The following is a 27,176-nucleotide window of genomic DNA, read 5'->3' as shown; positions in this document are numbered from 1 at the left end:
TGAGCACTGCCAGGGGTGGGGCAGCCACAGCTTCGCTGGGCACCCTGTGCCAGCGCCTCAGCACCCTCACAGGGAAGAACTTCTTTATCTCCAACCTGAACTTCCCCTGTTCCAGTTTGAACCCATCACCCCTTGTCCTCTCGCTCCAGTCCCTGATGAAGAGCCCCTCTCCAGCATCCTTGTAGCCCCCTTCAGACACTGGAAGCTGCTCTGAGGTCTCCACGCAGTTTCTCTTCTCCAGGCTGAACAGCCCCAGTGTTCTCAGCCTGTCTCCATACGGGAGGTGCTCCAGCCCCTGAGCATCCTCGTGGCCTCCTCTGGACTTGCTCCAACAGCTCCATTATGTTGAGTTTCCCCTCTCTGCTGAAGGATGCTGAGGAAAACCAGGAGCTGAGGACAGTGAATTCCTCTAGAGGGAAACCTCCGCCTGCAGCAGCCTGATGGGAGATGATCTTTGCTGCATTCAAACGCTGACTCACCCTCCTCCTCCTCCTCCTTCTCCTCCTCTTCCCATAGCCCGGCACGCAGCTCCGCCAGCCAAAATAAATAGCTGGTACCTTTCTGCCCTCATTTCTGGGTTTGGCAGCACTTCACAGGCGTGGTTTAGCCTCTCACCATTGAAAACAGAGAAGAAATATTGCTGAGCAAACCTCCGATGGAAAAGTCTATTGGAAACAGCTTGTTCAATGCAGGGGTTTTCCCCTATGGATTGCAGCCTGGATTCCAGGCTGGAAGCAAACACCCTGCAGGCACAGGGCATGGTCCCCAGCCATCACAGCCCATCTGCAACAGGATGGGTTAAGCTGCACCACGGAGATAAAGGGAATGTGCTCAAACGTCAAGGTTTGGGGAGGGCAAGGCTCAAGTCCAACTAGAATAAGCTGAGGTTAAGAGCTGCACTGAAGCTCAAGTGGAAAATCCCTCCTAGGAGGGCTGGAGCATAGAATTCCAGCCTGGCGTGGGTTGGAAAACACCTTGAGATCATCCAGTTCCAACCCCCTGCCACAGGCAGGGACAGCCCACAATGAACCATGCCACTCACAAGCTGCTTTTGGCACCATTTCCCTGTGGACCAGCACAGAGCAAGGGCTGAGGTGGAAAACCAGCAGGATCAGGGCGCTGGAGGCCCCAGGAGCAGCTTCAAAGCCTGGCAGGGATCAGGCATTTCCTCCCATGGGATTGGTGTGGAAAGGGCTGGGATAGGCTATGGCAGCCCAGGACATTTTTGGCCCGGGTGGGAAGGAGGCAGAGGATAAAAGCAAATGCTGCTTTTAAATAGGAATTCTGGAGGTGAAAGGAGTGGCTTCAAGTCTCTGTGCAGGAACTGCTTTGCTTTCCCCTTGGTGCTCACCTGCCCATCAACACAATTACAATGGACCAGTCCTGCTCTACAGATGTGCCCCCAGAAGCACAGGGATAAATACATAAATAGCAGAGATGAGATCTGGGAAGTGGGAGCCCAGGTAGGTGCAAACCCCAGAACCTGCTTTCCACACAATCCCAGCCTGCTTTGGGTTGGAAGGGACCTTAAAGCTCCTCCAGTTCCTCCAACCCCTGCCACGGGCAGGGACCCCTTCCACTGGAGCAGCTTGCTCCAAGCCCCTGTGTCCAACCTGGCCTTGAGCACTGCCAGGGATGGGGCAGCCACAGCTTCTCTGGGCACCCTGTGCCAGCGCCTCAGCACCCTCACAGGGAAGAGCTTCTGCCTAAGAGCTCAGCTCAGTCTCCCCTCGGGCAGGTTCAAGCCATTCCCCTTGGCCTGGCCCTACAGGCCCTTGTCCCAAGCCCCTCTCCAGGTTCCCTGCAGCCCCTTTAGGCACTGGAGCTGCTCTCAGGTCTCCCCTTCAGGAGCCTTCTCTCCTCCAGCTGCCCCAGCCCAGCTCTCTCAGCCTGTCAAGAGAAGGTTTTTAACCTGCAAACAGCACCAGTGCTGTTATTTGTACAGGAGAAAGCACAATTTCTCCTATTGCCAAGCCTGAGATGCAGCCTCCCTTTATCATCCCGATTCACCCTGCAGGGAGCAGGCCCTGTGGAGCTCTGATAACACTGGAGGAAACCCTGGAAACAGTGAAACCAATTGTTTTAGCCTCAGCTGAACCTGCTGAGCTCCTTCCTCACATACAGCCCTGGACCATACAACCTTAAGAACAACAAACCCCAAAGGGCCTTTTATTCAGGGCTCCATAGAGCAAACACCATCTTCCTACCGCTTCCATTCCAGCCAGTATCAAAGCCTGGTGGCTTTAGCAAAGCACAGCCTTTGGGACCTCCTTCCTTGTGCAGTCAGTGAGTAACCAGCTGTAAATAACTGCTGCTGATGGCTCAGCAAAAACCTGCCCCTAAGAGAAGAGCAAAGCTCTTTGGAAAGCAGAAGTTAACCCAGAACCTTCCTGCTGTTAGACAGGGTCCGGTTTTGCAAGCGGTGCAAGACTTGGCTTAGCTGGAGGCTCATTTCAAGCTGAGCTTTGTAAAGCAGCCTTCTAATTACAGAGCTTTTAACTAATGACAGGTTGAGCTTTCTGGCCACGCAATGGTGTCTGCTTTTGAGGTTGCCTCCATCGCTTTGGCTCCAGGTGAAACTTGACCTATCCGGTGGGCAAGGAGCAGAGGGAACGCTGCTGGCTCAGCTGGGAGGAGCTGCAGGACTGAAGGTTCCAGAACGAGGAGAGCAAGAGGGGAAAATCCCTTCTGCAGGTAAATTAAAGGCTTAAAACTGCTTCATGCAGAAGCTGTTCTCGCTACAAAGCAAAGGTTCATCATGGAATCCTGGAATCCCAGTGGAAGGGACCTCAGGGATCATCTGCTCCAACCTTCCCAGGCACAGCACGACCCAGACTGGATGGCCCAGCACCCTGTGCAGCCCAGTCTTAACAGTGTCCAATGCTGGGGAGTCACCACTTCCCCAGGGAGATTATTCCAATGGTTCTCATTGGGAAACATTTCCCTCTTGTGTCCAGTTGGAATCTCCCCAGCAGTAACTTGTGCCCATCACCCCTCGTGTTTCCTATGGGATTCCTTGTACAAAGGGAGCCTCCGTGTTCTTTGTAGCCACCCTTTATACCCTGGACCATGGTGACAAGGGCTCCCTGAGCCGCCTTCTCTCCAGGCTCAACAGTCCCGGCTCTCTCAGCCTCTCCTCATCCAGGCTATGATCCATCTCCAGCTCTAGAAGGTACTGAACAGCTGCTCCAGATGCGGGTGGACATCCACGGAACACCCACTGCTGGGTGCCCAATGCATGCTCGAGAGACCACGCACAATTGAGCCTGCATTTGACGGTACCAGACCACACATTCAACCTGACACCAGCAAGACCTCAAAAGCTCGTCAACAGCTTTGCCTTGCATCAGCGGCGTGCTCCACAAGGTCATTCCGTGTAAGGAAGGAGACTAAAACCACACAAGAGTTGTGCAGAATTAGAATGAGCAACAGGGTTGGCATTAATGGTCAGAGAAATGAAGAGCCAGGGAAGTCAGACCAGAGAAGTGCGTCTCTCCGTGATGATGGAAAGGCCATTTCTGCATCAAATGAGACTCAGTCACCATCTCCCACCACCCAGCCTGGGCCATACAGGGGGCAAACATCAAGATCCTGGGTTATTACTGCTCATGAGCTCAGTAAGGGTAATGAACCAGCCCACCTTGAAGTAAAGCTCTTGAGATTCCCCTTGTGGCTTCAGCTGGACACCCCCAAGCATCATTGGCTTTCTTTTAACCACAGAGTGGTTTGGGTTGGAAGGGACCTTAAAGCTCCTCCAGCTCCAACCCCTGCCACGGGCAGGGACCCCTTCCACTGGAGCAGCTTGCTCCAAGCCCCTGTGTCCAACCTGGCCTTGAGCACTGCCAGGGATGGGGCAGCCACAGCTTCTCTGGGCACCCTGTGCCAGCGCCTCAGCACCCTCCCAGGGAAGAGCTTCTGCCTAAGAGCTCAGCTCAGTCTCCCCTCGGGCAGGTTCAAGCCATTCCCCTTGGCCTGGCCCTACAGGCCCTTGTCCCAAGCCCCTCTCCAGGTTCCCTGCAGCCCCTTTAGGCACTGGAGCTGCTCTCAGGTCTCCCCTTCAGGAGCCTTCTCTTGTCCAGGCTGCAGTTTAAGCTCATTACTTCCCATTTTCAATCTGCAAACTGCAATTAAAGCCCATTCAGCTGTTTAGAAACGCTCCAAAAGGGGCCTCTGTGAATTTGTTCCCTGCGCTGCTTCAAAGCAATTCCTATTTTTGGGAGAGAAAACCCCAGCTGGAGGAGCTGCTGTCTCACAGCTCATCCAAGTTCCTCCTTTAGGAAACAGGCATCTGCAGGCAGGGTCCTGAGCAACCCAACTCTGAGCTAAGCTTAGCTTCAGCTTAGCTTGACTTCAACTGCGAGCACTGAAGTAGGTTAAGAGAGAACAGAGTGACAACCCTCTGGGAAAGGAATAACACTGGGAATGGCTCCAGCAGCTATCATGGAAGGGAATGGCTGTTAGAAACCAGCAGTCTTTGAGGGCACCTCTGTGATTATCTGCTGGGTTGGATGCTACTGGAGCCCATTTACATCCCTGCCTTAAGGACAGTGACATCCGTTGGGATAGGACAACTCACACATGGGGATGGAGCACATGGAGCACATCTGCCTCAAACCCAGAGCTGCAAAGCAGGAGGGAACCTGGAGGTTCCTCACCCAGTTATCATGGAAAAGGCTCCATAGGGAGATGCAGGGGGTATCTCCCATCCCACCCCACTGCAGGCTCACAGTGCTGCAGTGTCCGGCTCAGGCAGCTTGTGCAGTCACTGCCTGAGCACAGAAGGGCTTTGATGGGTTTTTCATACAGGATCTTCTATTGTAGGACTGGAACAGCAGCTTTATTATCAGCAAATGAACTAAAAAGGAATCAAAGAACAATCTCGAGTGGTTCCATTCTGTCCTTCCTCAATCACAGCATTCACAGAGCCACAGAGTGGTTTGGGTTGGAAGGGACCTTAAAGCTCCTCCAGCTCCAACCCCTGCCCCGGGCAGGGACCCCTTCCACTGGAGCAGCTTGCTCCAAGCCCCTGTGTCCAACCTGGCCTTGAGCACTGCCAGGGATGGGGCAGCCACAGCTTCTCTGGGCACCCTGTGCCAGCGCCTCAGCACCCTCCCAGGGAAGAGCTTCTGCCTAAGAGCTCAGCTCAGCCACATCGCTTTAGTCACATCCAGAAACAAGCCTCGCACTGGGATGTGACACCCAATAACCCCCTGGAAATGAAAGACCCATAGGTGGGCATGGAGCCTCAGCATTCCCAGGATCTCATCATGTTCACCGCTCTGCTGCCGAGCAGCTCAGGGACAGAGCCCACATCCTGCCTTGTCCTTCCCTTCCCCATGGCCTCAGGGGAAAGCGCTCCAGGCCCTATGGGATGAGGTGTTTGTGATGAGGAGCAGCTCCTGCCTGCCTCAGTGTCCCTATTGCCCAGGCAGTGCAGGACTGAACCTCACCAGCCCCTGAGGCTCCTCTCCCATCCTCTCACCATCAGCTCACCCTCCTCTCAAGGTACCACATGTGCCACACAGCACAAGGACACATCTGTCCTTGGGAAGGGGATGGCAGCAAGTCCCTGTCACCCTTTGGCTTTAAAGCCCCTACGAGCACATCATCTTGTGGGGTGAGATGACAACGCTTTAGGTGCTGCCCTGCTCTGAAGCCCCAGTGAGCCATGTGCTCACCCTCCCTCAGGTCTGAGCAGCACTTGCAAAGCAGTTGAACCTGTGGGCATGTGGTTGGGTTGGCTAAACCATGAGTGCCCTCCTCATGAAAGGAGGCTCAGACTGAATTAAACCCCTTCTGCTTCATAAATGAGGTTCAAGTCAGCCCAGATTAGGAAAATCCCATAATAAATCAACGCTGGAGATTCAACCCGCTCAGAACTGTTGGTTCTTTTCTCTGGCTGCTTTAACCCCTGTCCTCCCTCTCACTGACAACACCACACTGGGCTCTCAATCTCCCCCAGGAGCTATGGGGATGGACACTGGTGACCCATCAACGTGACAAAGGCCATACAGAAACATCAGCACCACCACCACCACCACCACGGTTTGTGTGCCATGAACCCAGTGCTGAGGATTTGGGAAGAGATGAATCACCACAGAAAGCAGGAACAATCCGAGATTCCCACCAGGGAGAAGGGAAGGTTGGGCTGGGATGGGAAGAGGAAAGAGCAGGGATGGGATTAGTTACTTCATTTTAAGGTACCAATGTACTGCACCCCCAAACTGGACCAGAAACAGAGGGCTGGGAGGCTGCTAAATGTCATTCCATGTCACTGTGTCCCACATCCTGTATTGTGTGTCAGGGAAGCTCTTCTAGCTAAAGGACAATGATCCTTTACTTTGAGGCCACAGAAACACTTGGAATGACCACACTGAGCCTCTGCACAGGGAAACAATTCCCTCACCATGAAGGGGATCCCTTCCATTCCCAACTGGGAAACACAGCCCAGAAAGGCCAATGGAGTTGGTCTGTGGCAGAAGCCAGGGAAGGATCCCGGAAAATCACCCTCCCCTTGAGACATTTAAGACCAAGAAGCATTTCCCCCACCATCACCTGTCTGAGCAATGGGGAGCAGTCCCCTGCTGATGCTGGCGCGCATTTACCAGCTCAGTGTTGAAGACAAGAGACTGGGACACCCAGTTCATGACCCAGGCATCGCCACCCCCATTTCACTGACCTGGGTTTCTGAGGAGACTCCTTTGAACCAAACCAGCTGCTGCTCTTACTCCTCTCATCTCCTCCTGTGTGGACGGATGAGCCATGGGAAGATCCCACTTTCTCCCCTTGCCCCTTGCTCCCGGTGTCGTTCTTATTGCCCCCGTGGTGGAAGAGGCCACCCTTTGCTTTCTTGTCTTCCTTCTTGGTGTCCTCAGCTTGCTTGTCCTTCGCTGTGTCCGTGGAGAAGACCATGGGGGCTGCAGCCTGGGTTGGTTTGTTCTCCAAGCGACTGCTCTCCTCCATCCTGGCTCTGCCCAGGTGGTTACTGAGGGTGACAGCTTTTGTGGAGACCCTGAGCTCCTCCTGCAGGGCCAAGCTGGGAGGAGATGGGATGAACCTGGGCTCGTCTCTCTGCTGTGTCCTCTCCAAGCTGCTGACCCCCCAAGGCACCTCCTGGGGCTCGGGATGGAGGGGAGCAAAGCCAAAGCCCTCCTCCTGCCGCTTGGGAATGCTGGAGCTCTGCGGGACACACACGGGGCTCTTTGGTGCAGGCTCGTCGCTGTAAACGTGGCTCCCGTTGATGCAGAGGGAAGAGCGGGACACGGGATCGGTCTTTGGCTTCAGGCTTTGGACTGCTTTGGGCTCCAGGACTGGGCTCACCTGGGAGACATCGTCACTGAATGCTCTCTTGTGGGTCAGCTTTGGAGATGGCAACAAGTCTTTCACTGCGGGGGAATCAAACACAAGACAGAGGTGAGGCCACCTGAGTAACAGGCCTGGGTAGCACAAACATCCTTATCTTCCCCTTGCCAACACTGCAGACCGGGGAGATGACACCAGCTTTCTCCCTGCCAGGCTCCCACTGCGTAATTAACCTACTAGAAATGCAAAGCCCAGGTCACAGGCATGCAGCTGCACAGGCTGCACAATGCCCGCCCCCCGACATCACCTCCCACTGCCGGATCCAGACAGGAGTCTCTGCAAGACAGCAAATCCCTTGTCTGAGAGGATCCGAGATGGATAATGCATGCAAGAGGGTACCCAGAGGCTACTTAAGGGACAGGCCAAGGGGAATGGCTTGAACCTGCCCGAGGGGAGACTGAGCTGAGCTCTTAGGCAGAAGCTCTTCCCTGGGAGGGTGCTGAGGCGCTGGCACAGGGTGCCCAGAGAAGCTGTGGCTGCCCCATCCCTGGCAGTGCTCAAGGCCAGGTTGGACACAGGGGCTTGGAGCAAGCTGCTCCAGTGGAAGGGGTCCCTGCCCGTGGCAGGGGTTGGGACTGGAGGAGCTTTAAGGTCCCTTCCAACCTAACCCATTCTGAGTCCATGGCTGAGGGAGTTTTGCTTCCAAGTGATTTAAGAGTTTGCACTGAATGAAAGATGCGGAGGCCCTGAGCTCTGCTCCTGTATCCTGCGTGATACAAGCCCGGACTGCCCAGGGCCTGCTCCTCCCTCCCCTGCCTGATTCCGTGGCTACTGCAGCAATCTGCAGGTTTCGGGGAAGAGCCTGGTGAGAGGGGAGCCTGGGCTCCATGTGCCACGCAGCCACTCCCCCTCCCAGCAGGAAACTCCCCATGACCACAACATGAGTTCTGGGCTGCATCCAAAGGAGCGTGACCAGCAGGGCGAAGGAGGTGATCCTGCCCCTCTGCTCTGCTCTTGTGAGACCTCACCTGGAGCATTGTGTGCAGTTCTGGTGTCCTCAACATAAAAAGGACATGGAACTGCTGGAACAAGTCCAGAGGAGGCCACGAGGATGATCAGGGGCTGGAGCACCTCCCGTATGAAGACAGGCTGAGGAAGTTGGGGCTGTTCAGCCTGGAGAAGAGAAGCTGCGTGGGGACCTCAGAGCAGCCTTCCAGTACCTGAAGGGGGCCTATAGGGATGCTGGGGAGGGACTCTTCATCAGGGACTGTAGTGACAGGACAAGGGGTAACGGGTTCAAACTGAAACAGGGGAAGTTTAGATTGGATCTAAGGAGGAAATTCTTTCCTGTGAGGGTGGTGAGGCACTGGAATGGGTTGCCCAGGGAGGTTGTGAGTGCTCCATCCCTGGCAGTGTTCAAGGCCAGGTTGGATGAAGCCTTGTGTGGGATGGTTTAGTGTGAGGCGTCCCTGCCCATGGCAGGGGGTTGGAACTGGATGATCTTGAGGTCCTTTCCAACCCTAACGATTCTATGATTCTATGAGGATGATGAGGCCAGACTGGTGCCTCCACATGTGGGGCTTCACCAGCACAGTGAGGAGCAGCACCAGAGTCTCGCTCCAACGGGGGGATTTGCTGTCTCCAGCCAATTAAACCAGATCATTGCACAGTGCTTCCAAGCACGAATTAATTCTCCACAAGGACCCTTTTTGTTTGCAAATCGCCGCTGCCCGAGCGCCAAGAGCTTTAACACCAGGAGCCAGTCACTGCCTCTGCTCTGCCTCAGGCCCGAGGTGTCCCAGCAGACAAGCAGCAGCAGCACCGTGGCCTCTCCCAGGGGCTTATTGCTCTGACCTGCTTTTAGGAGACAGGGAAGGAAAGGTCTGTCGTGGTTTAAACAAAAGGCAGCCATAAATCACGCAGTCGCTCTCTCACTCCCCCCCTTCTTGCTCTCTCCCTACTCCCGGAGGGATGGAGAGGAGAATCGAAAAGAATGCAACTCCCATGGGCTGAGATAAGCACAGTTCAGTAACTAAGGTGTAACACAAATCACTGCTGCTGCCACCAATGATAATAAAGATAAAGGAAATAACAAGAGGAAAGAATACAACACCTCAACACCAGCCAACTGACAACTCGCCTCACTCCCCCCAGCCGAGCACCGACCGATACCTCCTCCAGCCCTGCAGTCCCTGCCCTTCCACGTAACTCCCCGTTACATCCTGGGCATGATGTGCTGTGGTATGGATACCTCTTTGGTCAGTTTGGGTCAGGTTCCTGTCTCTGCTTCCTCCCGGCCTCCCCTCCGCCCTGGCAGAGCAAGAGGCTCAGAAAGTCCTTGGTCAGAGCAAACATTTGAGCAGCAACTGAAAACATCGGCGTTATCAGCGCTGTTCCCAGGCCAAAAATCAAAACCACAGCGTTGCACCAGCCACTAAGAAGGAGGAAAATGACTGCTGCTGCTGAACCCAGGACAAGGTCCTAAGGAACCCTCATAGCCCACAAGCTCGTGGTGAGCTGCAGGGACAGTGTGGCATCAACCCAAGTCAGGCTGTTCACAGAGTATGAAAAGCAACATCTCAGATGCCATCCCCTGTCCTGGCAGGCACGCTGCTGCCAGCATGCAGAGGACCACAGAATCATGGAATGGTTTGCGTTGGAAGGGACCTTAAAGCTCCTCCAGCTCCAACCCCTGCCCCGGGCAGGGACCCCTTCCACTGGAGCAGCTTGCTCCAAGCCCCTGTGTCCAACCTGGCCTTGAGCACTGCCAGGGATGGGGCAGCGCCTCAGCACCCTCACAGGGAAGAGCTTCTGCCTAAGATCCAACTCAACTCTCCCCTGTTTCAGTTTGAACCCATCACCCCTTGTCCTATCACTACAGCCTCTGATGAAGAGCCCACTCTGGCACCCGAAGGGAGATGAACAGATCTCAGAGGGTTTGTGCAGGATGCAGGTAAACAATGAGTTAAGAGACCTGCAGGAAAGCCTCCAGAGTCCCTCACAAAGAAAAGAAAAGGGTGAATAAAGAGGGGGAAAGGGAATTAAACCCATTATCCTCTTACCAGAGCGCTCCATGGACACACTGCTGTGTCTGCTGGGGGATCTGGTTACCTCAGGAACATTCGAGGCCAGCCCCAGGCTGGCAGAGGAGATGGTGCTGTCGGATCCCAGGGAGGTGTTGGATTGAGTCAAGGATGACTTGCGGAGCTTGTTCTTCAGGAAGAAGCCCTTCACTTTGGATTTCTTGCCCCCAATGTCATAGTCATCCTCCATGTCCAGGCCGCCCATGCTGCTGGGGATGATGGCAGAGGCTGACTCCAAGTCGTATTTCTTCTTGCCTTTCACCTTGTCCTTCAGCTTGCCAAAGGGTGACCGGGGCTTGTCTTTCATGGAGAGGTCGAACATGCTGGCTGTGATGTTGTTGCGTGTAAACTGGATGCACACCAGGATCTCGCCACGTTCTTTCTCCTTCTTCCCAGCCTTGGAGTGGAGCTTGTGCCACCTGGAGCCAGAGAGGAGAGAAAAGGGAAGGCCCTTAGTATCATTGAATCCCAGACTGGTTTCAGAAGGGACCTTAAACCCCATTCAGTTCCAACCCCTGCCCCGGGCAGGGACCCCTTCCACTGGAGCAGCTTGCTCCAAGCCCCTGTGTCCAACCTGGCCTTGAGCACTGCCAGGGATGGGGCAGCCACAGCTTCTCTGGGCACCCTGTGCCAGCGCCTCAGCACCCTCCCAGGGAAGAGCTTCTGCCTAAGAGCTCAGCTCAGTCTCCCCTCGGGCAGGTTCAAGCCATTCCCCTTGCCCTGTCCCTACAGGCCCTTGTCCCAAGCCCCTCTCCAGGTTTCCTGCAGCCCCTTTAGGCACTGGAGCTGCTCTCAGGTCTCCCCTTCAGGAGCCTTCTCTTGTCCAGGCTGCCCCAGCCCAGCTCTCTCAGCCTGGCTCCAGAGCAGAGCTGCTCCAGCCCTCGCAGCATCCCCATGGCCTCCTCTGGCCTCGCTCCAACAGCTCCACGTCCCTCTTGTGCTGCTGCCCCAGAGCTGGATCAGGGCTGCAGGGGGGGTCTCCCCAGAGCAGAGCAGAGGGGCAGGATCCCCTCCCTGAGCTGCTGCTCACGCGCTGGGGGTGCACCCAGCACACGGGAGGGCTCCGGCCTCAAGTGCTCACTGAAGCTGGGTCATGGGGAGCTTATGAATCTTCTACTTCTCCATTTCACCACGGTACCGCATTCAGACAGGGAAGAACAAGACCCAGGCCATGAGGAAACCATTTCTTCCACAGACCTGTTACCAGCCCAGTACCCTTCACTCCCTTCTCTTCCCATGAGATGCTCCATCCTTCTGCCCTGGTTCCAAGCACCCCTTCCCAGGGCGGCTGCAGCAGGATGAACAGGTCTCCAGCACAGCGCCTCTCCCTGCAGCTCTGATCCCTCTGCTCCAAGTAGGAACATTCCCCTTTAGGTTCAGGACAGCCCCCATTTCTCCCTGCCACATTTCATGGGTGAAACACAGCAACGAGAGGCAGCGTGATCAGCAGGGCGAAGGAGGTGATCCTGCCCCTCTGCTCTGCTCTTGTGAGACCTCACCTGGAGCATTGTGTGCAGTTCTGGTGTCCTCAACATAAAAAGGACATGGAACTGCTGGAACAAGTCCAGAGGAGGCCACGAGGATGATCAGGGGCTGGAGCACCTCCCGTATGAAGACAGGCTGAGGAAGTTGGGGCTGTTCAGCCTGGAGAAGAGAAGGCTGCGTGGGGACCTCAGAGCAGCTTCCAGTACCTGAAGGGGGCCTGTAGGGATGCTGGGGAGGGACTCTTCATCAGGGACTGTAGTGACAGGACAAGGGGTAACGGGTTAAAACTTAAAGAGGGGAAGTTTAGATTGGATCTAAGGAGGAAATTCTTTCCTGTGAGGGTGGTGAGGCACTGGAATGGGTTGCCCAGGGAGGTTGTGAGTGCTCCATCCCTGGCAGTGTTCAAGGCCAGGTTGGATGAAGCCTTGGGTGGGATGGTTTAGTGTGAAGTGTCCCTGCCCATGGCAGGGGGTTGGAACTGGATGATCTGGAGGTCTTTTCCAACCCAAACTATTCTATGGTTCTAAGAATCTTCTAGACGTGGGTTACCAAATTCCCAAGGATTTCCCAAGAAAGGCAAATCCCAGCAGTGCTTTACAGCCCCTGGAAAGTGAAGTCAGTGGAAAGAGAACAAAACCAAGGGCAGGAAAACGCGAGGGGTGGAGATGGGTGTGAGCACACTGACACCTCCATGGAGAGGGGATAATACCAGTCATGGCCTCCAGAGGTTTCCGAGTCAGTGCTGGGGGAGATACCACGTCCTGGACAAAGGGAGGAGATGGAAAACCCGGGGAGCCTGCACTCTGCCTTGGGAAGGAGGCACAAACCCTTCATTCCCTGCTGGATGCCTGGATAAATACCGTGGGCACAGCTGGAAGCACCCAGGTCCTTCAGCACATAACTGAGGTGCCAGCGAAACGCAGGAGGGATGGTGCTGGGCACGGACATGGGGGTAAATCAGGGAATGGCTTGGACTGGAAGGGACCTTAAAGCTCATCCCTACAGGCCCTTGTCCAACGCCCCTCTCCCGGTCTCCTGAAGCCCCTTTAGGCACTGGAAGGCTGTCATCATTCCTACTTCTTCCACTTGCTTATCCTACCCCTTTCCAATGCCCACTACACTGTCAGGGCTCAGCCTCAAGCCTGGACACATCCAGACACGCAGAATAAAATCCATTAACCCCTTCCAGCAAGTCCCAGCAGCACAAAGGCTCCCAGAGAGGTTGATCCAGTGCCAGGGAGCAGTCGGGAAGCGGGAGCAGGTGAGTCAGATGGACACTTCCCGGAGCAGCCGTAGGGAAAGGGCTGCCTGGAACAGGCTGTGGCCACAGCGCATCAGCTCCAACATTGTTCGGCTTGATGCAAGACCTGGAGGAGGTTCAAGAGGGAAGGGCTGCAGCGGCTGGGAAAGCAGGGATTCAGGAGCTGAATCATTCAGCTGGGGATGAGGAGAGGAAATCTTGCAACGGGATTCAGATCTGTGTCATCAATAGAGAGTATCCGGGTGGATTAACGCAAGGGAAGAGCGGAGCTGCTGAGGATGAGGACATGGAACAGCCCCCAAGAGCTCAGCCCCCATGGATTCTCTCCCTGCATCCCCCATCAGTGAAGAAGTCGTGGTCATTAAAGTGAATTTGATGCCTTTGAAAGAAGGAGCTGGAAAACCTGAAGCTGGAAAACCTGACCTGCTCCAAACAGTGTGTGCTGAAGGAACAGCCTCTGCTGCTGCCGGCACGGGGTTAAGGAGCTATTTTAGCTCCCAGGACCTCCCCAGCAGTCAGGACACCACCTCAAACAGGGCACGGAGCTATATTTAGGCTGTGCTCTAAGTTTATGGGTGTTTGGGAGGATTCAGTTGTTCCATGTTGGGTGTTTCTGAATGAATCAGTGGAAACAGGAGGTGCCAACACGGCCTCGGCTGGGATGCAGCAGGAGACTGCGACTGGGGCTGGTTTCAAGTCCCGGCTAAACACAAACTCCTGCAGCATCTTTTTGCCATTATCCCATATCCCGCAGTTTTCCATGTTTCTTCCATGAATTGCCCTCAGGGGGAAGCCCCGGGTGGGATTCTGGATTGGGGCCACACAAGCTGAAGTCTTAGAGGAGGACATGATCAAAACAAACAGGTTCTGCTCATACAAAGCCTTTCCCAGGTCTGGAATAGCCCCCATGGGCTTCACAGCTCAGGCTCAGCCCAGTTGTTCTGTACTGAACTGAGTTATAGCAATAACCAGTGGAAGAGGTGCCGGTACCAAGAAGCATGGGGAGATACAGGAACCTCTGCCACCATGTCCAGCACCCAGGACTGCAGGGACCCACTTCCCAGAGGTGTCTGAGGCCTCTCTTGAGGAGATGCCACCAGCTTGGGTCCAGCTCCTCACTGCACAGGACATCCAGGACAAGCCACCCACACTGGTGGGTGATGGTGGAGCTCTTGGAGCGAGGCCAGAGGAGGCCATGGAGATGCTGCGAGGGCTGGAGCAGCTCTGCTCTGGAGCCAGGCTGAGAGAGCTGGGCTGGGGCAGCCTGGACAAGAGAAGGCTCCTGAAGGGGAGACCTGAGAGCAGCTCCAGTGCCTAAAGGGGCTGCAGGGAACCTGGAGAGGGGCTTGGGACCAGGGCCTGTAGGGCCAGGCCAAGGGGAATGGCTTGAACCTGCCCGAGGGGAGACTGAGCTGAGCTCTTAGGCAGAAGCTCTTCCCTGGGAGGGTGCTGAGGCGCTGGCACAGGGTGCCCAGAGAAGCTGTGGCTGCCCCATCCCTGGCAGTGCTCAAGGCCAGGTTGGACACAGGGGCTTGGAGCAAGCTGCTCCAGTGGAAGGGGTCCCTGCCGGTGGCAGGGGTTGGAGCTGGAGGAGCTTTAAGGTCCCTTCCAACCCAAACCAGGCTGGGGTTCCATGATTTCCACCCATCGCCTCCCCTGCCAGTGCTCCTGTTGGACACCTCAGCCTGGGCCATATGGAGAGCCAGGCTTGCTCAGAGACACCTCCAACACAACCCAAGCAGGGAACAGAGCTCAAAGCAGCTGAAGACGTGAGCTGCAGGTCAGCTACAGAATCCTCCTACATTCTTCCCTCTTCCACCCTACGGGTCCAGCACCATCCAGTGCCTGCTTCCAGCATCCCCAAAGGCATGTCCAGCATCACCCCAGGGTCATAGAATCATAGAATGGTTAGGGTTGGAAAGGACCTCAAGATCATCCAGTTCCAACCCCCCTGCCATGGGCAGGGACACCTCACACTAAACCATCCAACACAAGGCTTCATCCAACCTGGCCTTGAACACTGCCAGGGATGGAGCACTCACAACCTCCCTGGGCAACCTATTCCAGTGCCTCACCACCCTCACAGGAAAGAATTTCCTCCTTAGATCCAATCTAAACTTCCCCTGTTTCAGTTTGAACCCGTTACCCCTTGTCCTGTCACTACAGTCCCTGACAAAGAGCCCCTCCCCAGCATCCCTATAGGCCCCCTTCAGGTACTGGAAGCTGCTCTGAGGTCTCCACGCAGCCTTCTCTTCTCCAGGCTGAACAGCCCCAACTTCCTCAGCCTGTCTTCATACGGGAGGTGCTCCAGCCCCTGATCATCCTCGTGGCCTCCTCTGGACTTGTTCCAGCAGTTCCATGTCCTTTTTATGTTGAGGACACCAGAACTGCACACAATGCTCCAGGTGAGGTCTCACAAGAGCAGAGCAGAGGGGCAGGATCACCTCCTTCGCCCTGCTGGTCACGCTCCTTTGGGTGCAGCCCAGGATACGGTTGGTTTCTGGGCTGCAAGCGCACACTGCAGCCGGCTCATGTTCAGTTTCTCATCAACCAGCACCCCCAAGTCCTTCTCCGCAGCTGCCACCCACGATGCTGTGCCAGGGGATGTCTGCAGGGGGAAGGAAGCAGGAAGCTGCCCCAGCACAGAGAGGAAGCCTCAAACAGAAGCTCACTGCAGATGTCCCAAAAAAGGGGAAGCTTGAGGCCAGTTCAAGCTCTCAGCCGTGCTCCAGGGCTTTGCAAGCTGCCACCCCACTGTTCCCAACCCCCTGCGTGGCTCATGTAGGTCACAGTGTGTAATCAGCACATCCCAAATGCTTCCAGACTGCTTCAGTTAAACCCTTTCTATGTAAAGGCTTCTCTCTCCTCCCACAGGAGCCAAGGAGAAGGGTGGGATGTGCAGGTCTGGGAGGAAAGGCAGAAAGCATCTATATTTATAGCTGCTGTTGCCAGGATCAGTTGGAGCAGCAAAGGGAAGCATGGAAAGGAGAACACAAAGCACTGCTCTAGCTCCAGGCCCCCACGTGCTTTCCCCTCATCCTCCAGCAATGTCCCATCCCGGAAAGGCAGCAAGTGCTGAGCAAAGGGAAAACCAGCCTGGCATGGAAACAGGAGCGTAGGAGCTGCTCGTGAAGGAGGGCAAGGGACCCCAGAGGGGATGCCGATGGGGTGGAACCGCTCAGGGTCAGCGCCTGCTTCACACCATCCCCTCTGTCGGGGGGCAGGTGACTGCTTACGGAGCCCCCGCTCCCACAGACCTTGTGTTGGGAATGAGCTCAATGGGAAAACGTGCTTTCTGCCTGTCAAAGAGCGGCTGTTCGGGGTCAGGAGACACTGGGGTGGGAGGGCTGATGAGCTGCTGGGGTGCACAGGGGGGCACGGAGCCTGAGCAGACCAGACCTGAGGCTTGCTGTCACCTTGCGCATCCCCCTCCTGGTTCAAGCAGCTCCTTAAGCACAAATCCAAGCCCAAAGCCCCCCCACCATCACACAACACGGCTCTGAGATGCCACGTGCACCATCAGGCCACCATCCTGCCCTGCATCTAAGCAGGATGTGGGTCCTGCCGAGCAGGACATGCATCCATCCAAGGAGGACCACCGCCTGGGTTGGGGGTCCCCAAGAGATCCCCATCCACTGAGGGACCCACCTCACCCCAACAGAGCTGCTCAATGAGCCCTTGGTACCTTCAGCAACAGTTCTCCAGTTTCTCCCTCAAACTGGTCCCAGTGCTTTACCAGCAGCAGGTCCAAGAGAGCCTCCTTGGAAGTTAAGTCCCATAGCGACTCGCGGTGGTCATGGATGCAGGGAGGGAAGGATGCACAGATAGGAGTGATCTTCCCCAAAGCCCCCCCAGAACCACTCAGCACTGTCGGAGGGGGGTGATGCTCACCTCAAACTGAGCAGAACTGCTCCTGCCCCACACAACCGAGCCTCCTGAGCTGCAGCACAGAGACAGCGCAGCAGGGAGCCAGTGCCTCTTCCCTGGCTGCAGCAGCCTGGCTCTCACTGCTGATTCATCCCTGCAACAAGGTCAGCCTCAGGAGAAGAGCCCCAGGTCTTTGATCCAAGAATATTTGGGCCTTTACAGTGACACAGCAGGACAGGAACGAGACAACACGAAGGCAGAAGGGGCACAACGCCCTCGATGGGCACAAGGCACCTTGGTGAGCCAAGAGCTGAAGCAGCCCTAAGGAAACACAAAGATAGCATCCGAGCCTGGTTTGGGTTGGAAGGGACCTTAAAGCTCATCCAGCCCCAACCCCTGCCACGGGCAGGGACCCCTTCCACTGGAGCAGCTTGCTCCAAGCCCCTGTGTCCAACCTGGCCTTGAGCACTGCCAGGGATGGGGCAGCCACAGCTTCTCTGGGCACCCTGTGCCAGCGCCTCAGCACCCTCACAGGGAAGAGCTTCTGCCTTATCTCCAACCTGAACTTCCCCTCACCAGGAAGCTCAGCACCCAAGTGAGGAAGCGGAAGGAGAAAACAACCCAGCCCTGGGGAGCTCTGTGCTCCCCATCGGTGCCGAGGGTTCTGCAGCACAGGCTGGGTTTGGGGTTGCTTTTCTCTGCAAAGTGCTCCCTGGAAAGCTGCTAAAACACAGCTGGAAAAATCAACCCGGAAAACCATGGAAAATCGGATTCCCTCCAGGTGGGGAAGAAAGGGCTCGGGTGGCTGAGGGGGAGAAGTTCATCTCTCCAACCTGCATCACTCCGAGCAGTGCTTGAAACCAAACCTGAACCAACCTCTCCGCAGCATCTCAAGCTGCTCCTCTGACAGGTTCCAGCCCTGACAGGACCAACTCAGCTGCTCAGGAGGGTGTCGGTGACATGGGATGTCAGAACTGAAGAGCCAGAGCTGTGTGTGGTGAGAGGGACAAGAGGATGCAGCTATGGACACGGTGGTGGTGCTCCAAGTGATGCGTTACTGCAGCGGATGCAGGCACATGGGACATTCCCACCTCTAACTCACACTCATCCCAGGGCACAAGCCATCCATGCCCTGCTGAAGGGCTCATCCCATAGCTCTCAGGCCAGGGACAGAGCTGCTGTCTCCACTGGGACTCAAAGGCAAGGAAACATTCAAGGTACAATGAAAACCAGGGCTAAAACTACCCCTGCTTGTGCCCACAGCTCACTGGGAAGCCTGAGGCAACAGCCAGGCTGCGATATAGACCTGCAGCTCCAGGCACGTATCCTGCTCCATGCACGAGGTCCATCCTGACGATGTCCTGGGCATCTTCACTCCTGCATCCTATCCGGAGCAGTGCCCCACAGGACCCTTCTACTTCACATCACCTCCCCTTGGCTATGGGGAAACAGGGGTGGCCCAGACTTGCAGAGCCCCAGACAGGCTGCTGGCATGACCCTGTATATACGAACGCAGGGGATGCTGCCCAACCCTCCCCACATCTGCCCCTACAGCCCCTGTGCTGGCTGGCAGAGGCAAGCGGGGGGTGTGAAGGCAAGGAAGGGGACATGGGAGACCCCAGGGATGGAGAAGAGCCAGCAGCGCATTGCTGGCATGAGAACAAGGGTGGCTAACTCCATCACAGATCAATCCAGGTTACGAAGATCAGAGCTTTCCAGTGCCCAGTGCAGGCTGGGCAGGTAGGAAGAGGAGACCAGGGAAGATTTAAGGAGCTGTAAAACGGGACATGAATCATTTATGAATGGAGATGTTAAGAGCAAGAGACAGAAAATCAGCTCTTAAAAGGGCAGCGGAGCTGGTGCAGGGCCTGGAGCCCAAGTGTGATGGGGAACGGCTGAGGGACCTGGGGGGTTCAGATGGAGAAGAGAAGGCTCAGGGGGGACCTGATGGCTCCCTACAAGTGCCTGCCAGGAGGATGGAGCCAGGAGGGGCTGGGCTCTGCTCCCAAGGAACAAGGGATGGGACAAGAGGAACCGGCCTCAAGCTGCCCCAGGGCAGGTTTAGATGGAGCTGAGGAACAATTCCTGCCCCAGAGGGTGCTCAGGCATTGGAACAGGCTGCCCAGGGCAGGGCTGCAGGCACCGGCCCTGCAAGGGTTCACACAGCATGGAGACGAGGCCTCAGTGCCATGGGGCAGGGGTGGCCTTGGCAGGGCTGGGAGCGGTTGGACTGGATGAGCTTGAAGGGCTTTTCTAACGTGGTTGATCCCATGATCCTATGAAGGTCCCTTCCAACCCAAACCCCTCTGGGATCCTGTGCTTGTAACGCACAGCAGACAGCAAGGAGCTGCTCTGCAGGTTCCTCTGGTGCTCTCGCTCCTGGGGAACCACCTCACACACAACCCAGCCTGCACACGATGGGCAGGAGAAACGTGTTACTGCTGTAAATCCTTCTCTGCTTCCAGCTGGGAAGAGCACCACGGAGAACCCAGTACCTGGAGCAACACAAGCTTGGGAATGCAGAGCCTGTTCTCCAGAGGGGAAACCAACCCCAAGGGCTCCGCACAGCCTGAAACAGCCAATACAGCAACAGTTACACATCCCAGAATCACAGCAGGGCAGCAGTTGCTCTACTCATACACACACCTTTACCCTCAGTAGATTCGCTGGTGAAGAGACCCATAGGCTGGAAATGCAGAGCTGGAGAGGCCAAGGGATGCTCCTCTGGGAATGGGGCTCCCAAGCCCTCAATGGGGCTGGGAAGTCCATCCTATTGGAAAGCCAAACCTCCCATCCCAGCCAAGCTCGTGACAGAACGAGAGGTGGCAACACTGATTTCAAAGCCATTTCCACTCCACAGAGCATGTGTAGAAAGACGTGAGGTCTGCCCTGGACTCCCCATGTCAAGGAGCCCCCATGGGGTTACTGGGGGCAAGGAGCCCATGTGGACACCTACATAAGCCCATCCGTGAGCCAGCTACAGAAGGTGGGCAGGATAACCCGGTCTAGACCCTGCTCTGGAAGCAAGCACAGTGCAGACATGCTCTGCACACCAACAGTCACTCACCCTCTGGTGAAAGAATGGGGGAGTCTCCTAGAGTGGAGCAGGAACCATGAAGAGCATCCCCAGTAACTCCTCTGCTGCTGTGGATGCTGCCTGTGAGCCACCCAGCTCACCCCAACATGAGGATATATCCCTTTGGGGGGGGTGAGAGGATGGAGAGCAGAGCCCACGGCACATTCCTGCTCACCAAAGAGGAAGGAGTAGCATGAAATAAAGGAGGGAATCACCTTGGAAAGACGAACTGAGGTGGTGAAGAATGGCCTGAGCACCAGCTGAACTCAGCACATGCAATAGCACCGCCTCCATCTGCAACTTGAGCTTTATACCACCAGGTTTGAGGTATTTTCTGAGCTGGATGGAGGTTTTCCTGCAGCTTCTGGGGGAAAAAGCCAGCTGGAAGCAGCTGGGGCTTGGAAAATCCATGTGAAAGAGAGGAAGAAGCCTCAGCCTGCAGCTTTTGATGGCTGAAGGTGAAGCAGGGTGATGGACCAGCGCTCTTGGCCACCACGAGCCCAAAGCCAATGGTGTCAGACTTGCAAAGCTGGGCTCAAAGTGCTCAAATAGCTTTTAAACAACAACAAAAGCAGAGCCTGTCTGGAGCAGAGCAGAGCAACCTTAAACCCCTTAAAGCAGCACTGGAAACCGGGTGACGATGGGGTTAACTGGGCTGGCAGGAGCAACACGAAGCCCTGCCGTCAGTTTGGAAGCAGCAGCAGCATGAAGCTGTCCTTTGGGCTCCCAGCTCAGGGCAAACACTGGCCGCCAAGGACCCTGTCCCAAGAGCCGGCTGCCTCCAGCACACAGAGAGCATCCTGACCTGGCTTTTGGCAGGACCAACCCTCTCCTCCCCCTGCTCGTTTCAACACAGCAGGGTGTTTCCTGGCTCGGCACAGACACAACAACCCTGCCGAGCTGCCTTTCCAGCCCACAACAAGGATTTCGCCACAGCCCAGGGTGTCCGAGCAGCGAACTGGTGCTCTCAGGACCTTCACCAGCACCTCTGATCACAGCAGCTCCTGCAGAGAGGGCTCGCTCTGCCCTCGCATTAAGACTTTCCATCCCCACACTATCCCTGAGCAGCTGTTTCCTCTCTGCCTCCTATCAAGGTCTCTTCCTCTCCTTGGTTTAAGGACACACTGCAGTGCTGTGGCCTCAGCTCAGGCCTGATAGGGAGTGAAGATCTCCCCTAGGATGCAGCCCTTGAAGACTTGGCCTCTTCAAGCCAAGGCTGTGGTGGGAATGGCAATGAGCACAAACCACATCATCCGAGATGCCACAGCCAAGAGCCCACAGGTCACAATGTTCTTCTGCTCTAATGATGTCCATGGATTTAAGGGAGACCTTGGAACAGTCTTCCAGTGCTAAAGGGGCTGCAGGGAACATGGAGAGGGGCTTGGGACAAGGGCCTGTAGGGACAGGCCAAGAGGAATGGCTTGAACCTGCCCGAGGGGAGACCGAGATGAGCTCTTAGGCAGAAGCTCTTCCCTGGGAGGGTGCTGAGGCGCTGGCACAGGGTGCCCAGAGAAGCTGTGGCTGCCCCATCCCTGGCAGTGCTCAAGGGATGGGAATTCCCTTTTCCACTCAGACTTGCCCCAGAACTGAGCTCCATCAAGCCACGGAGGAGAGAAGAAGCCCCAGTGGCCTCAAGGACTTCAGCTGGAGAAGTTCAACACCCAAAGGAAAAGGTTCTGTACCCCAATGGCTTCTCTGCTGATGGAGAGTGAGAAGAGCATCTCATTCCTGCTGCCAGCATAGAGAAGCTGTGGTTATCCTGACCCCCCCTGCAACCAGCCCCTCCACAGCTGGGAAGGGACAGGAAGAAGTAAAGGGAAGTGCTATAGGGAGGTTTGGGGCTGTAACTCCTGTTCCAAGGCTGCAGCCAACAAACAACTGCAAGTCACTGCAGGCAGCACCAGAGCCAGGATCACAGCTCCTTCTGCTACTTACAGTCACCTTAAGTAGATCCCAGTGCTCCAAAGCCTGGAATTCTGCCCTCTGGAGACCGAGCTCCAGCAGAGCTTCTCCCTGGAAGGCTTTAACCTTTCCCATTGTGAGATCTTAGGGAAAGAAAGCAAAGTAAAATGGGATTTCAAAGGGATGAAGAGGAGGTCCTGACGTGTCCACTGCCCTTTCCCACCATCAGCCATGGAGCAAAATCCTTCGAGATCCCCACAGCGAGGCCCAAAGTCCAATCCCAAAGGCATTATGTGGGATGGATGCTCAACACTGAGCTCCCACCACACCACACAGCTGAGAGATGCTACAGCATTGTCCAAAGGGATAACACAGCCTGAGGGGTGTTGGATGGAAGCTCTGGCTCATGGCAGCTGGAGTCATTTCCACCCATCCCAAACACCCTGTGTCAGGAGGGAAAGCAGGATGAGCCCCATAGGGGCCTGCAATGGTATTTCTGGCTGTCAGGAAGCAGAAGTGATTGACAACTGCCTTGGCAGCACAGAGAAACCCTCTGCTGCTGGGCTGGGCCCTTGGTCTGGGGGGGATCCACTGCCCCCCCCATCTCCCTGTGTGCCAGCAGCACTCTTGTGGTGACCGTCACCATGCCACTATGGAAGGATTTCATTGCATGGTCTCATCCTGTTGCTGGACTGGGCTTTGGGCTCCCAAAATATGAGGCAGGACAGAGATCTACAGGTTATGGGAGGGAGAAGGGAGGACCAGGAGCATCCTGCCCATGCAGAGCCACAGCACAGAGGGTTTGATGCAGGAGGATGGATGTTGGGCACTAAAAGGCAAGGGTGGTACATAAAAGCACTAGAAGCTCAAGTGGAAAAAGGAGAAGTGATGCTGAGCACCGCTGTTTTGCTTGCCAAGCCCCAAGCCTTGGAGCCGAGTGTTGGATAAGCTTTGGGATACCCCAAAAAGGCCAAAAGGCTGCTCCTGTGCAAGTCCAAGAGTTGATTTCCTCCTGGGCAACACATTGTAATGACAGAGATGCTGAGCTCAACAGAGCAGCTCAGAAACACCCTGATGCTTCCTGGAGGAGAGTCCAAGTTGGATGGAACATTTTCCATCGAGCTGAAAACCACGGATGAAAATCCTCACATGTTCCCATGCAACAGGAACCAGCAGGAAAACGAGAGCAAGGGCAGGGCACTGACAACTGAGGCCTTTGGGAAGCAGGATCCCATTCCAACCGGCAGCAGCTTCGTGCCCAGGAGCAAGGAGCAGAAATGGGGTCCTAAGCAGTGTATGGCAGAGACTCAAGTCCTGCATCCCTCACTCGAGGGCAGTGGTTATCTCTGCGGCACAGAGCTGGGTGTGCTCCACGGTGCGGGCCCAGAGCCTGTTTTGCTGTTTCTTAACCTGGGACTAAAAGTTCCTCCTAAACAAAACTGGTTGCAATGGAAGGCACGGGAATGTGGTTGGAAGTTTATGGAGGTCTCATAGAACCAGGGGCTGTCGCCAAGTCTTCGTCTGGACAAGCTCCAGCGCTTGGGATTCTGATCCAAGACAAAGTGCAGCCCCTTCCATGCTGCAGACTCCCAACAGCTTCCACTCCTGGGTGAGTGAAGGGAGATGCTCAGGGAGGATTGCTCCCTGTCAGGTTTTCCATGCTCACTTCCACCAGGAGATAAAGAAGGGAAGATAAAGAGCCTGAAAAGCTCTTAACAGCATGAGGGGAAGTTCATTTTCCTTATGCAAGCAAAGCTACAGGAAGGGAGGGAAGGAGACAGCAAAAAGGCTGGAATTCTCCCTCCTCGCTGCCCTGACCCCCGCCTTGTGCTGCAGGAATGGTGTGACAGCGTCCAGCCACGTTGGACATTGCTCCCATGGGATTAACAGCCCCTGACACCGAGACCTTTGAGACAGGACCATGGGCTCAACCTCCTGAACCCTTCACAGCTCCATCAGGCTCTGCTGACAGCAGCACAGCATTCCTGGAGACGTGGCTCCTATCCCGGCTCCCTGCGCCCCCTCAAACCACAGGGAGGATGGAAAAGTTCCTGTGCCAAAGCAACTCGTCTGATCCCGAATACCCACGGATCAGAAGGGCTCTGAAGCCTGCGCGCGATCCTCGTTTGAATCGGACCTGGAGAATCCCGATCCGGCTCCTCCACCACCCCCCATTCCCCAGGCAGGGCCCATAGAAGCAACCTGAGCGCCGCAGGGGAAACACTCAGACACCAGCTCCCGGGATTGAGTCCCTTTTCCTCTGGGAACACTCCCATTTTAGGGCAGGCAGGAGGCTCCCCGGGCTGCAGATGGAAACGAGACCCGTCTCTCCGCTTTTCCAAGCCTTTTCCATGCTGATCCCATTCTCCAGGCTGGGCCCTGGGGAGGAGGCTCCCCTCCAAGCCCTGTGCTTTGGGCAATGAGCCAGTGGAATTCTTGGGGTCTGGGAATGGCAGAGCGGTGGGGATGCTCCCAGAGGCACACAGCAAAGCTCTTCCCTAAAGGAATTTCGTCCACATTCCTGCATTTCTCCACTTGGCAAAGGCTAGGAAATGTTATTATTGCTTTAAATCCTTCAGGAGGAAGAACAGCAAATCCCCTCCAATAGGGATTTATGCCGGAAGCAACACGGGGATGGGGGTCAGACCCCTGCAGCAGCTCCATGATAAATCAGGTCACAGCCCCACCACAGCCATCGGAAGGACAAAGCACAGCACGGATCCGTGCCCCAGCTTCCCTGGAATGACGGAGCCCAGCGGGACCCTCACGGGATAAGCAAGGTCCCTCGGGACACATGGAAGAATGGATCCTGTGCCTTGTCCCACATGATTCCCTTGCAGGGCTGATAGGAGCCACCCCATCCTCCACACCACACGTGATGTCCTGCTCCCAGCAACGTCCTTCCTGGAGCATCCACAGGCCCTGGGATACCCTCATCCTGCAGTGCCCTTCCTGAGTCATACACAGACCTCAGGGCACCCCAAACCCTGGGACACCCATCCAGGGACCTCACCACTCCTTGTGACACCCTTCTTGGTGCATGGGGCAAGCCTGACCCCATGGCACCCCCTGACCCCCTCCCTAGGGCATCCATGGAGCCGGTGATGCCCTGAGGCACACCCAGCCCCACCGCATCCCCCCTCCTGCACTGCCCTTCCTGGGGCACGCACGGTGCCCGTGATCCCCCGGCCCCAGGGACACCCTTCTTGGGGTGTTCAGGGACCCTGTGACACCCCACAGCCTGCAAAGCCCTTTCCTGGGGCATGCATGGACCCCAAGGTGCTCATCCTGGTTATGCAGAGAGCCCACAGCACCCATCCTGGGCACGCAGAGAGCCCACAGCACCCATCCTGGCTATGCAGGGACCCATTGATATCCATCTTGGGCACACAGGGACCCCACAACACCCATCCTGAGCACTCAAGGTCCCCACAATACCCATCCCGGGGCTCATATGGACACCCTGCCACCCATCCTGGGTATGTAGAGACCCCACAACTCCCATCCTGGGGCTCATATGGACCCACAGCACCCATCCTGGGGCAGCAGGGACCCCACAGCACCCATCCTGGCCACACTGGGACACCACAGCACCCATCCTGGGGCTCATATGCACCCACTGACACCCATCCTTGGTATGTAAAGACCCCACAGCACCCATCCTGGGGCTCATATGGACACACTGACACCCATCCCGGCTATGTAGAGACCCCACAACACCCATCCTGGGGCTCATATGGACCCACAGCACCCATCCTGGGGCTCATATGGACCCATTAACACCCATCCTGGGTATGTAAAGACCCCACAGCACCCATCCTGGGTCTCATATGGATGCACTAACACCCATTCTGGCTATGTAGAGACCCCACAGCACCCATCCTGGGGCTCATATGGACCCATTGACACCCATCCTGGGTATGTAGAGACCCCACAGCACCCATCCTGGGGCTCATATGGACCCACAGCACCCATCCTGGGGCTCACATGGACCCACAGCACCCATCCTGGGCACTCAAGGACCCCACCGCACCCACCCTGGCTGCGCAGGCACCCACTGACACCCACCCTGAGCGCACCGGGACCCCGCCTCCCCCCCCACGCCCAGGGCCGATGCCCGGCTCCCACTCACCGCTCATCGGGCGCTCGGCCCTGCTGCTGCCAGGGCTCCAGCGGCACCAGGGCCTGCCCGAGGAAGCGGTCCATGCCCACCAGGGCCCGGTGCATGACGGTGAGCACCAGGCCGGGGCAGGCCGCGGCGCCGGGCTCGGCGGGCAGCTCGAAGGCGCACTCCTCCCTCCATTCGGGGCTGCCGGTGCTCTTCTCGGCCACCGAGGTGCTGTACTTCTCGCGGCCCAGCTGGATGATGGTGTACGCGTCGCTGGTGCCCGCCTTGCCGCCGCTCTTGCACCGCAGCCCGCGGGCCCGCACCACCGTCACCTGGACATGGGTGGGCAGCCAGGCCGGGGACCCCTCCGCCGGCAGCGCGGCCGCACGCAGCAGCGCCATGACGGGACGCTGAGGGAGGCGCCGGGCCGGCTCGAACCGGATTCAACCGGACACAACCGGACCGGGCCGGACCGGACCGGGCCTCGTTCCGACGCCGCTGCCGCAGCCGGGCCGCAGCGCCAGCGACACCGGCCCCCACCGCCCCGACACAAGCCCCGCCCCCGAGCGGGCTTGAGCCACGCCCCCGCAGCGAGGCCACGCCCCCTGCCTTCCGATGGCCCCGCCCATCTCGACTGCGCGCCCCGCTATGTCGCGACAGCTCCCGCGCCCCCCCCCCGGCCCCTGTCGCTCGCTCGCTGCTGTTACCCTGTCCCAAGACGTGTGTGTATGAGCGCACCTGCACGCGTGTGCAAGCGTGTCCGTGTATGTGCATGTGTGTCCACACATGTGTATGTGCGTCCGTGTATGTGCATGTGTGTCCACACGTGTGTATGTGTGTCCGTGTATGTGCATGTGTGTCCACACATGTGTATGTGTGTCTGTGCAAGCATGTGTGTCCATACATGTGTATGTGTGTCCGTGTATGTGCGTGTGTGTCCACACATGTGTATGTGTGTCCGTGTATGTGCGTGTGTGTCCACACATGTGTATGTGTGTCTGTGCAAGCATGTCCGTGTATGTGCATGTGTGTCCACACATGTGCATGTGTGTCCGTGTATGTGCATGCATGTGCGTGTATGTGCATGTGTGT

General features: G+C 56.5%; 1 protein-coding gene across 3 annotated transcripts in view; it reads right to left on the bottom strand.

Moving 5' to 3' along the window:
• Nucleotides 1–26,624, bottom strand: part of RAB11FIP5 (RAB11 family interacting protein 5) — a 41,487-nt gene extending 14,863 nt beyond the window's left edge. For all 3 annotated transcript variants that reach the window (XM_065662425.1, XM_065662434.1, XM_065662443.1), the window contains exons 1-3: nt 26,109–26,624; nt 10,365–10,804; nt 6,680–7,385 (exon numbers count right to left, since the gene is read on the bottom strand). In XM_065662425.1, coding sequence (XP_065518497.1) covers nt 6,680–7,385; nt 10,365–10,804; nt 26,109–26,485 — 1,523 coding nt within the window. In that variant the 5' untranslated portion in view covers nt 26,486–26,624. The remainder of the gene's footprint in view (nt 1–6,679; nt 7,386–10,364; nt 10,805–26,108) is intronic.
• Between the last annotated feature and the right edge of the window lie 552 nt (nt 26,625–27,176).

This window comes from Lathamus discolor, chromosome 1, assembly GCF_037157495.1.
Source record: "Lathamus discolor isolate bLatDis1 chromosome 1, bLatDis1.hap1, whole genome shotgun sequence".
Lineage (NCBI taxonomy): Eukaryota > Metazoa > Chordata > Aves > Psittaciformes > Psittacidae > Lathamus > Lathamus discolor.
The sequence above is the reverse complement of the archived record's forward strand: the minus strand, read 5'-3'. Positions and strand labels throughout refer to the sequence as shown.